The 12,691-nt window shown below is 43.7% G+C and overlaps 1 protein-coding gene across 1 annotated transcript; it reads right to left on the reverse strand.

Annotated features, from left to right (window-relative positions):
* Nucleotides 1-217: 217 nt before the first annotated feature.
* On the reverse strand, nt 218-12,474 carry FAM124B (family with sequence similarity 124 member B). Its single transcript, XM_065881160.1, has 2 exons — nt 11,743-12,474; nt 218-865 (listed from the first exon to the last, which is right to left on the reverse strand). Exons 1-2 carry the CDS (start codon nt 12,472-12,474, stop codon nt 218-220), a joined length of 1,380 nt encoding a protein of 459 aa, XP_065737232.1.
* Nucleotides 12,475-12,691: the final 217 nt, after the last annotated feature.

Genomic DNA, 12,691 nt, shown 5'->3' on the forward strand with positions numbered 1-12,691 from the left:
GTTGGCTGTGTTCCCTTATGACCATGACGGCAAATAAACAACCACTCACCAGCACTGCTAGACTCTGAACATTTGAAATAAAAGTGATACAGATCTGTGCATGGCTAGCATTTAGAGCCCCTCAGATGAACAAGAAACAGGCTGATTCTGGGTCAGTGCTCCATTTCTAGAACATTCTATTTGATTTTGTGTTTTAGAAAACCACAGTTGTCTTATGCTATATAAAGAATTCTTCTTCTGCTTCTTTTTCTTCACCCTGGACTGGCAGAGGAAGGGGACATTTTGAGATTATCGTCCTGGAACAAAGGTCCCTTTGGTCAGCAAGTGACAGAGGATGAACGCTTTCCTTAAAGATTCTGTTGTTTTTGGAAGCAGCTGCCCCTAAGGAAGAGGTTGACAAGCAGGATGGTGGCTGGTGGGTCCAAAGATCCCTTGGAAATCTGCTCAGAAAAGATTGCCTGGGTCCAGAGCTGACCACGGTGAATCCTGTGTCAACATCCGTCTCTGCCTCTTGGTTCTCAAAGCCGTTTTCCCGTCTGAGGACCTCTATTCTGGCCCCGGGTTCGAGGTGGAGAGAAGGCAGAGGCAGCTGGGAGTCCGCAGCTGGGCTGCTGGGCTGGGCTGAGCGGCCAGGGCTTTCCCACGAAGTGCCACTAGCGCTGTCTGACGCTGTCTGCCCACCAGGCTCAGGCCGCTCCACCGACCCTACCTTGAACCTCCTGCTCCTTCGGCTTCTCGGCTCTAGGGTCCTAATTGCAGAGACAGGGGTCAGCCTGGAGCCCTGGGGGAGCGTGTCAGCTCCCGAGGTGCCATTCAGAAAGGCAAGCTCACCATTCCTAACACCAAGTCCTGGATTCAACTGGACCTATGGGACAAGGAGAAGAGGAACAGGTGTAACCGATGTTTTCCATTAACTAAGTGTCAAGAACAGACTATGTCCTATTCAGCCTTCTGCCATGCTGTGCCCATAGCAGACTTTCAATAAAGTTGGTTGAATTGAATAAAAGTGACAAGTACAATCCTTCAAAGGGATGAGCTGCCACCTTTGCCTCCTGGAAGGTCATTTGACATTATATTCTACCTTTTTTTTTTTTTGATCCAATGAGGTCTTTTTCTTCTGGAAATGGAAACTGGCATGGCTTAGTTCCATATTAAGAAATCGTTCAGGGTTGATATTAGACTATCCAATCTAGACGAGCCTCCTTGTCATTAATTTTTACTTGAGCTCTGGTAGAATTTTACAAGACTGACCTTTCTCCTTTACATATGAAGACTTCTTCTCCTTAACCTTCTATGTCAACACGTTCTTCTGGATTTTCTCCTTCCTTTCCATCTACCCCTTCTCAGGGTCCACTGAAGAAGCCTCCTCCCCTGTCAATTTGTGACAGGAGGTAGTTCTTCAGCACTAAGCAGCCATCTTCTTTTTTCACTTTACACACTCTCCCAGCCAACCTCGTTGAATCCCCTGCCTTCAATTATTATCTAAATGATGGAGGCTTCTGAAAGTCTAATTATAGTTCAGATCTGTCTCTTAAGCTTCGTACCTACCTATCCAACTGTCTTCCAGGCACAAGGTCCTAAAAGTCAACATGTCCCAGATTGAACTCATCCCCCGTCTCACCCTAAATCTGTTCTGCGTACTCTTCCCTGTCTTAGAACCTGGCATCGTTTGCCCCACAGTCACCAAGCAAGAGCATCATTTTCCCTTCTCTATCCCTCATGTCACGCATTCCCATGGACTCTCTCCCAAAGATCTCTCAGATCTTCCCGTCTCTCCATGTCCACTGCCATTAACCCTAGTCTGAATTACCGCAACAGCCATCCGAAGGGACACCCCATGGATGGCCTTGCCTCCCTCTAATCCATTCTCCACTCCACTACCAGAGGAGCTTTGAAAACAGTTTTGATCATGTCACTGTCCTACTTCAAGTGGCTTCCTACTCTTCTTAAGAGAAAAATCTAAGCCCTTTAGTATGGGCTCCCACACCCTTCACGGTCTGTCCCTTCTTACCCCAGCCTAATTCGCCACCTCTTCCACTTGCCAAAATTGAAATTTGTTCAATTCTTTGGACATTATTTGCTCTTTCTTAATGCCAGTGTTTGTGTATATTATTTCATTGTCTGGGATATGTCACCTCTGACCCTTCATACCTGTTGTTAACTCCAAGCTTACACATCATTTCCTCTTAGAAGCCTTCTCCATGTCACTGAATCTGAGTTAGGTACCCCTAAATATTGGCTCTGCCACTAATTAGTTGTGAGGCTTTAGACAAGTTACCTAATTTTTCTGTGCCTCAGTTTCCTCATCTATAAAAGGAGATCACAATAAGTACCAATGTCAAAGAGTTGTTGAGAAGATTAAATGATAACAGGGCCTGGAAATAGTAGTGCTAAACATAAGTTGGCTATTATCATCATCACAAATATTATTACTAGCTGTCCTGGCAGCCCGTAGTTTCCATGTCATAGTAGTTACCACACTATTTAGCACCTGTTTGCTCACTTCTCTATATCTTCTTCTAGACTTTGCCAGCTGGAAGTGCCGGGATTGTATACACCTTCTTCACCATTGTATCTCCAGTACCTAGCACAATGCCTAACACGTGGTAAGTAGTCACTAGATGTCTGTTGGATAAATAAAAGCTTAATGCCTAACAAACCATAAATTATTTGTATACAGAAATGTATGGCCCCTAATTATTAGCCATTAGGTAGATACAAAGTCTTACTAAGAAACTGCCACAGGACATTCATCCTGTGGATGGCCCTTTCTGCAGTCTTTTAAGAGAGAGAATATCAACTTTTCCTTTCTTAAGAGAAGTCCTTAGATGATATGGCAAAAGAAAGCACAAGATTATTAATGTAGAAATGCAGGTGTGTGAAGTTGGAGTGAAGAATTTCCAGGAGAAGCATAATGTCAAGTGGTTGAGATAAATCTTCTGAGAGAGAATAAAGCTCCTCTTGCCAAAAAAGCAACTGAAATGCATTTGTAGGAATTCTGGTCATTTAGAGCCCATCTTTCTAAGAAACATTTGTAAAATGTTACAAATTGAGAGGTAGGTGTTTTCGAGTTTCAGGGAAAATTAGTAATTATCTTGATGAACAGGAAGATCATTGGTCATTCATTTGGCTCTAAACACTTGAGAAATAAGAGAATACACATCACTGAAACGTGATTAAGCTGTTAAGGGGCAGACTGACATCATGAAGGGAAAATAATATTGTCTTTTGCTAAAAGTGATTCCAAGAGATAGCAAAAGAGGATTTCTCCTACACTGAAAAAAAAAGATTGCATGGGAACAAATTATATAGATAATAAGAAACCCCAAAACAATGCCAAACTTGCTTACTTAAGAGTTGAATCTAGTCTCTTCCAATTAACTGATCTTTTGAAAGGTACTTATTTTAATTTATTAACCAAAACCAATGGTGTTAACCCACCATCCTGTAGCAGCAGCAACCTCTGAGCCATGCTTACAAGGATTCCTTCAGGGCAGCATAAAGCAAAGCACTGAGTGAGAGCGGGCATGTAGGGTTGGGAGTGTGTGTGTGTGTCTGTGTGTGTCTGTGTGTGTCTGTGTGTGTGTGTGTGTGTCTGTGTGGGGTATGAAGAATGGGGAGGAAATGAGGAGAGAAACGAAGCGGGAGGAATAGAGTCTGAATGAGTGCCTCTGAGAGACTCAGACATGAGAAAGGAACCCAGAAATGCTACAGAAAAAGCAAATGAATTATTCACTTCACGAGAGACTATCTTCTTTTATTTTAAATGGCTAATAAAGAACGTCAAGATGATCTTAGCTAAAGGTCTGTCGATAAAATGAAGAGGAATATATGTTTGCTTTGGCCAAACTAGCTTCTGCAATATTTACTTTTCTGAAGAGAAACTTATTTCCTGACAACAGGCAGTTAATCAGTCAACAAATGGTTCAGAAGCAGCTGTCTGTCTGGTACTCTACCAGACATAAACATTTACAATAAAATACCGAAAAGAGATGGCGAGTCATAAAGTCCCAAATTATATGGTACAAGAATGAGGAAATCTATAATCAGTTGTGTGTTACAAAGTTTCAGTGTAAAATGTTCCAGTTAAGAATGCGCTTATAGCAGATTTCACAGAGGAGGTGGTACTTGCACAGGGTCTTAAAGGATAGACAAATGAAGAGGAAGAGAAAGACATCTCTGGACAAGGAACAGCTCAGGCCGTATATAAAGGCAGATATCCATAAAATGGAATATTATTCGGCCTGTAAAAGAAGGAAATTCTAACACATGCTACAACATAGATGAACCTTGAAAATGTTCTGGAAATAGATAGTGGTGATGATCAAGTACAGTGTAAATGTACTATTAAGTACCATTAGGCACTGAATTCTACACTCAAAATGGTTAAAGTGATACATTTTTATGTTATGTATATTTTACGACAAAAAAATACATGGGTGCGGGAGTGAGCCTAGAGGTCTGGAAAGAAGGTTGGAATAACTAGAGAAGGAGGGAGCAAAGGAAACATTCGGGGGGGCCTGATTATGAAGAGCCTTGAAATTCGGACAAGTGAGTTTTAATTTTATTTGCTAACTTTGCTATTGAGCTGACAAGGAACATAAATCCAGCCATCATTTAAAAATGTATTCAACAGGGCTTCCCTGGTGGCGCAGTGGTTGAGAGTCCGCCTGCCGATGCAGGGGACACGGGTTCGTGCCCCGGTACGGGAAGATCCCACATGCCGCGGAGCGGCTGGGCCCGTGAGCCATGGCCGCTGAGCCTGCGCGTCCGGAGCCTGTGCTCCGCGACGGGAGAGGCCACAATAGTGAGAGGCCCGCGTACCGCAAAAAAAAAAAAAAAAAAAAAAAATGTATTCAACACTCCTGTGCAGGATCAAGCAGATGCCTGGAGCCAGAGTGAAGAGTTAGAACGTTGTAATAACAATGCACATTTGGAGTTAGGTGGGTTTAAGGAAGGAAAGAGAAAAAAAGAAATGGCTCCAAAGGGAAACTTGAACAGTTTGGTGGGGGGCTGCCTGAATGTGGGTCTTCCAAAAAGAGAGGTTTTAAAAACGACATATTTCAAAACCTGTGCAAATGGGAGGGTGACCAGAGCTGGAGAAATTGGGGGCAGGGCTGCAGAGGATGACTTTGGTTTTGTTTGGACTGAATTTGAGATGAGGAGACGTTATGTTTAAATGGTCTTACAAGGAATTGAAAAAGCCAAAAGCTCAGGAGATAGAGGAGATGAAAATACAGGGCTAAGTTGAACAAAGAGGACAACTAAATGCCCAGGATGGGCTTTATTTCTTAATCTTAGGGAAACCTTAAACTTAGGACAGTGGTTCTCAACTGCGGGAAATTTCACCCCCCAGAGGGCATTTGATAATGTCTGGAGACATTTCCTGGTGTTACAACTGCAGGGAAGTGGAGCCGGTTCTGGCATCTAATGGTAGCACTGGGGATGCACTAAATATCCCGTAATGCGTAAGACATCTCCCCCACGGCAAAGAATTATCTAGTCCAAAATGTCAATAGTGCCGAGGTTGAGGAAACCTGATTTGGGGGCAAAAAGAGTTGAAACTTTGAAAACAAATGTCCAAGTGATAGAGAGATAGGATAAATCCTTTAATTAGAAGATCCAAGTTATGGAAGCTCACAGAGGAGAAACTTTCAAGCAAGGAGTGGTCAGCATTTGCCAATACTGCTGACCCTGACCTCAGGCACTGGTGGCCTTAGAGAGAGCAACAACTCTTCTAGCATCTGCATGAGAGGTGGGGACACAGGGCAAACAGCAGCCCCCAAGATTGGAGAGACATATGAATGAATGCGGGGAGTCATGGCTTCCCAGAAAAGAGGATCAAAAGTGGAAACCACTGCAGGAACCAGGACGGGGTGAGGAAAACCTGAACTGTAATTGGCAAATAGCTGGAGGCTTAGTGTGGACAACTCTGAGAGTTAAAAACTCCAGGGGACACAGTCCCGGGGGAGCCCCCCCCAATTTTGTGAGATTTACCTCCAGGAGCGTGACTAGACTCTCACAATAAATATCAGAGAAAAATCCCCTTGTGCTTCCGGAAAGAGAAGGAGAAAAGGAACCTTTTTTTTTTTATTGAAGTACAGTTGACTTACAATGTTGTGTTAGTTTCTGGTGTACAGCAAAGTGATTCAGGTCTTTTTCAGATTCTTTTCCATTATAGTTTATAACAAGATATTGAATATAGTTCCCTGTGCTATACAATACGTCCTTGCTGTTTATCTATTTTATAGATAGTAGTTTGTATCTGCTAATCCTAAACCCCTAATTTATCCCTCTCCCCTCCTTTTCCCCTTTGGTAACCGTAAGTTCTTCTGTGTCTGTGAGTCTGTTTCTGTTTTGTAAGTAAGTTCATATGTATCATTTTTTTTTAGATTCCACATATAAAGTGATGTCATATGATATCTGTCTTTCTCTGACTTACTTCACTTAGTATGAGAATCTCTAGGTGAAAAGGGACCATTTTTAAATACTCCAGAGCACTCTGTTCTTACAAGTCCTTCTCTCAGGGGAAACTAGTTAACCAGAGCCTAACATGCTGGCATATTATCAGAGCCTAACTGACCTGGGTGAAGAGAAATACCCAACTCCAGCTTTCTCTAGCCTTCCACGTGAGAGAAGGGAAGTACTCAACTCCAGCCCACTCTAGCCATTCTCGCCCACCTAAGCAAGGAGGAAAAAAAAAAAATTAAACACTTGCAAAATTCACAGTTCAAGGCATAGACTCACTAAGACAGAGACCTAATTATAGAATGCTTCCCCTCCCCCAACTCCTTACTACCACATTAATAAAGGCTTATTTGCAGCAGTTCCTATACCTGCTACATCATGCCTGGATATCAAGAAAAATTTACAAGGCATTACAAAAGGTAAAAAGCACAATTTGAAGAGACAGAGCAAGTATCAGAAGCAGACATAGCAGGGATGTTGTAATTATCAGACCTGTAATTTAAAACAACTCTGTTTAATATGCTAAGACTCTAATGGATAAAGTAAACGGCATGCAAGAGCAGATGGCAATGTGAAAAGAGAGATGGAAATCCTGAAAGAAGAACCAAAAAGATAAAACAACAACACTGTAACAGAAATAAAGAATGCTTTTGATGGGCTTATTTGAAGACTAAACACAGCTGAGGAAAGAATCTCTGAGCTAGAGGATGTATCAACAGAATCCTTGAAAAAGAAAAGCAGAGAGAAAAAAAAAGTCTGAAAAAAAAAACCCAGAACTGACTATCTAAAGACTATGGGACAACTAAAACAGGAGTGGTAGACAAATAATGAGAAAGAGAATGGAATAGAAGAAATGTTTGAAACAATAATGACTGAGAATTTCCCCAAATTTATGTCAGACGCCAAACCAAAGATGCATCCACTAAGGACTGAGACAGCAGAATGAAAACTGCCAAGTGGAGAATAGGGTAGCCCAAGGTATGCATTTAATAAACACTTGGTGGATGAATAAACATTTGACATACCTGCTTTTGTATTCAGACATTCATTCATTTACTGAGCATCTACTAGGTACCCTAATATCAATCTCATCAAAAATACACATCCTAGGCTCTAAGAAGCATCAGACAGTGTGCGCTGACAGGAGGTTATGTGGGAAAAGACATGGAGAGACAGCTAGCAGCCTTCTTACACAGACAATAATTGTACTACAGTTTCTACTTTACAAAGCACCTCCGTGTATACTCTCCTTTTTGATCCTCATAATGCAAATTGTACATGTCAGTACCATTCAGTGGCTCTGTCAGTGACTGCTGATTACAGTCAGAATAAGATAGAAGCTAATTGGCAAAGCTTTTGCTCGTTCACACTAGAATGGATTTGCCTACCATGTGCCAGATGCTGTTCTAGGTACTGGGAGTATAAGAGTGGACCGAATATATAAACAGCTCATGCAGCTCAATAGTAAAGAAACAAACAACCCAATCCAAAAATGGGCAGAAGACCTAAATAGACATTTCTCCAAAGAGGACATACAAATGGCCAAGATGCACATGAAAATCTGCTCAGCATCACTAATTATCAGAGAAATGCAAATCAAAACTACAATGAGGTATCACCTCACAGTGGTTAGAATGGGCATCATCAGAAAATCTACAAACAACAAATGCTGTAGAGGGTGTGGAGAAAAGGGAACCCTCTTGCACTCTTGGTGGGAATGTAAATTGATACAGCCACTATGGAGATCAGTATGGAGGTTCCTTAAAAAACTAAAAATAGAGTTACCATATGACCCAGGAATCCCACTACTGGGCATATACCCAGAGAAAACCATAATTCAAAAAGACACATGCACCCCAATGTTCATTGCAGCACTGTTTACAATTGCCAGGACATGGAAGCAACCTAAATGTCCATCGACAGACGAATGGATAAAGAAGATGTGGTACATACATACAATGGAATATTACTCAGCCATGAAAAAGAACGAAATTGGGTCATTTGTTGAGATGTGGGTGGATCTAGAGACTGTCATACAGAGCGAAGTAAGTCAGAAAGAGGAAAACAAATATCGTATATTAACGCATGTATGTGGAATCTAGAAAAATGGTACAGATGAACCAGTTTGCAGGGCAGAAGTTGAGATGCAGATGTAGAGAACAAATGTATGGACACCAAGGGGGGAAAGCCACAGGGGGTTGGGGGTGGGGGGGTGATGAATTGGGAGATTGGGATTGACATATATACACTGATGTGTATAAAACTGATGACTAATAAGAACCTACTGTATAAAAAAGTAAATAAAATAAAATTTTAAAAAAAGAGTGGACCGAAGAAGGTCCCTGTCCTCGTGGTGCTTACCTCCAGTGGCTGACCACGTGCCTGATGATGTGGCCTCTACCCACCTGCCCATCCTCCCCCGCCCAACCCCCTCCCTTCTCTCCAGCCACATGGAACCACAGGCGCTTTTCTGAACATGCCTGCTAAGGAAATCCTATTCCACACATTGTCACCCGCCATCTCCTCTGTTTGGAACACTTTCCTCCCTTCCCCATCTAGCTACTTCCTTCTGGGCCATCCAGCTCAGCCAGGCCCAGGCATCACCTCTCAGGGAAGCTTTGCCCATCACCCTCATTGGGTCTAGCATCCCCCCCTTCCCCCCCACCTCACACACACGTCCATCCTGGAGGGGTTACACATGGGGAAGTTAATTTGTGATTAAAGCTCTCCCTTAAATAGATACTAGTTTCTTTCGCTGGTGGACATTAGTCATTTTTGCCACCCAGCATTTGTCCCCTCACTGATCTTCCTTGGGGACCCTTGTCCCCCGCCTCCATGAGTGCCAAGAGAGTCTGAGTCCACAAAAAAATCTCGGGATGCAGGATAGTAGAGCCTTTGCCTCAGAACTAAGCTAATCCACCTAATCCCATTCCCCAGAATGCAATGATTGATTTAGAGAAGAGAATCGGATCCCAGTTGGTCCAATTGACGTGAAGTCCAGAAGTTTTGTTGGCCCATTGTAGGGTGAGGAACTCAAAAGGGTAGTCCTCAGAGCTGCTGGCAGCCAGCTGGTGACCACAAGGGCCCGTCTGAGGAAGTGGCGGAGCTGGGAGTCAGCTCCTAAGCCTCAAGACTCGGGCTACTTACTTACAAAAGCCAGTTCATTTGCCCCCCCCCATCCCCTCTGCCCCCACGGAAGTTTGGGCTGGGTTTTCTATCCGGAAAAATTCACCCCATTATAGGAGTGAAGTAGCTACAAGGTATTATCTTTTATAGTGTATTATAGCCAAGCCTCTGTATATGCTTTCTTCAGGGACTTTTATAGGACACCAGAAACAGAAGTTCCCAGAAGATAATCACCCGTTTTGTTGGCAAAAGCCTAAACTCATTGACGTCTTTATCCAAAAAACTATTCTTCACTCCCCAAATTTGACTTAACTTTCCAAAGGAACTAAGGTGTATAAGCCGTGGTTCAGAAGTTAAAATGTCAGTTAGCCTTTGAAACAGAAATGTGTCCCCTGCTGCATACACATATGAAATTTTTGCTTGACAGTGAGGTTTAGATTCTGGAGATTAACTAAGGCTGAAGGAAAAACTTTAGATGCCTTGGGAATTAGTGAGCTATGTAACAGGCAGCTAAGAGAAACTGTGCCTGTCCACCTTATGTGAATGAGAAGGTAAATAATTTTTTTTTTTTAATTTTATTTATTTATTTATTTTTGGCTGTGTTGGGTCTTTGTTTCTGTGCGTGGGCTTTCTCTAGTTGTGGTGAGCGGGGCCCACTCTTCATCGCGGTGCGCAGGCCTCTCACTGTCGCGGCCTCTCCCGTTGCGGAGCACAAGCTCCAGATGTGCTGGCTCAGTAGTTGTGGCTCACGGGCCTAGTTGCTCTGCGGCATGTGGGATCCTCCCAGACCAAGGCCCGAACCCGTGTCCCCTGCATTGGCAGGCAGACTCTCAACCACTGCGCCACCAGGGAAGCCCGAGAAGGTAAATAATTTAGAGATCATCACATACACTATCAATATGACTCACGTTTTATTAATAACTCAAAGCTGATGACAACAAAATTAATCAAAAGGAAAGATAATTCATCTTCTAGCCTGTTTTTATTTTATCCAATAGGCCTTAAAAGGGTTACTGACCATTTCTCAAGGACAGAAATTTTGCTGTGAATATCACATACACCTCCCTGCCTGCACACACTTACACACACACACACACACACACATGCACACAGCACTGGACTGCAGTGGTTAGCTGCCTGGCTTTGGAACCACGTAAACACTTCCTCTTGTGTCTTGGGCAAGTAACTATTCCCTCTACCCCTCGATTTTCCCTTCTGCAAAACTTCCTATGTTGTAAGAAGGACTAAATAAAACAATCAACGTGAAATACATACTCTAGGGCATAATATGAACAACAACAGCTGAAATTGAATTCTAGGCACTAAAGCACTTTATAAATGTCCGGTCATTTAGCAGAGATAACAACCTGTACTCTAGGAAGATGCTAATATTACCCTCATTGTGCTCATGAAGAACCCAAGGCTCAAAACTCACACAGCTACTGAAGAGCAAGGTTCAACTGCCACATAATCCTTCATAAGAAATGACACATGGTAGCTATCACGATTGTGCTTGCTTTCAACAGGATGCCTACAGAAGAAGGCTTTAATTTTAAGATTTTATTTTGAAGGGTTCTAACTATATAACTTTATTTGGGGTAAAATTTGACAGTGATGCAAGATGCTTAAAAATTAAGTCAATAGGACGGCGTACTTAACATCCCCAACCGTAATTACAGCTTCAGCTTCCTTAGGTCCAGATGGAAAGAACTAATGATGTTTCTGGACCCAAAGAGTGGGCAAAGTATTTGTGTATAGTTGAGTAGCATGATTAAAGGAAAATCTGAGAAGTAGGGTGCTGCCCGATTCTATTGCAAACTACTTGTGCAAGTGACCGGCTCACAGAATCTGAACTTCCTTATCTGTCAGAGGAAGGGATTTTATTAAATCAGTGCCTCTCAACCACGTTACAAGCTACATATTAGAATCATCCAGGGAGCTTTTAAAAGTATTACCCAAGCCAGCGTGCCCCTAAAGTTTCTAATCTAACGGACTTGGGGTGCAGCCATGGCATGGGAACGTTTGAAAACTCCCCAGAGACTTTGGTGTGCAACCAAGGTTGAGAACCACGACATTAAATCATCTCTTGGATGTCACATCACACGGTTACATGTGCATCTAAAGATCATGGAGACCAGACAGAAATACCTGAAGTAGAATCTTGTTGCCGTCATAGTCCTGTGTTTGCCACCGGGTATGGCTGATGGGGACACACGGATGGGGTAGAAGAGGCACTAACTGGCCAATCTCTTGAACCTTGAACTGCAACACTGAAGCCTCTTTGGGGTCCACCGACACTCCAGGGGGCAGCTGCTTCAGTGAGAGCTGCAGGGCAAAGCTCTCGGTGGAGTAGAGCGCGAAGAAACAGAAGCTGCTCTTCTGCAAGGTGGCTTCCCTCTGCAGGATCATCTCATAGAGCCTGATGGCATCCTCGTAGTTACCAAAACTGCAGTAGAGCGTCACTCTCAGGATCTCGGTGCCACAGAGCACCTGCCTCACGCCCCAGACGGGCATCTGGTTGTCCAGACTATAGAATTCCTGATTGGCAAGAATATAAGGGCACGGTCTTCCCTGCGCACTCTGGGTGGGGTAGCACTGCCACGGCCAATGCTGTAGGGAGTCAAGGACGCGAAACAGCCGCTCCTTTCCGAGGCTTTCGTGCAGGAAGAGCAGAACAGACATCCCCGGGAAGCGGGACCGCTTGGAGTGGCATTTGTCATAGTATTTCACTGGACTGACCCGCTCAGACACCAGAAAGACACGGACCTCTGGGCAAATGCAGTCCAGGAGCTGGTCCAGGGTTTGCTGCAGAAGTGAGCCATGCCCGGAGTTGGCCAGGAGGTGGACAGTCATGGCCAGAGGCTCCTGTGTCTCGTCCATCATGGGGGCCGAGGATGACAGAGGATGCAAGCGAGCAGGGCCCACTGGTTCAGCTTCTGAAATGAATGGAGGGATTCCCACGTGCAGCCTTCAGCCCACCAGGAAGGCTTCAGGATTTCAGAGCCAAGCTCTTACCCTGTGCTGCTGGTCGCCGCTGGCCACACTCTGAGAGCATCTCTGCAAATCAGGCACAACAGCTTCCAGGACACACCACAGT

This window comes from Phocoena phocoena, chromosome 7, assembly GCF_963924675.1.
Source record: "Phocoena phocoena chromosome 7, mPhoPho1.1, whole genome shotgun sequence".
NCBI classification, from domain to species: domain Eukaryota; kingdom Metazoa; phylum Chordata; class Mammalia; order Artiodactyla; family Phocoenidae; genus Phocoena; species Phocoena phocoena.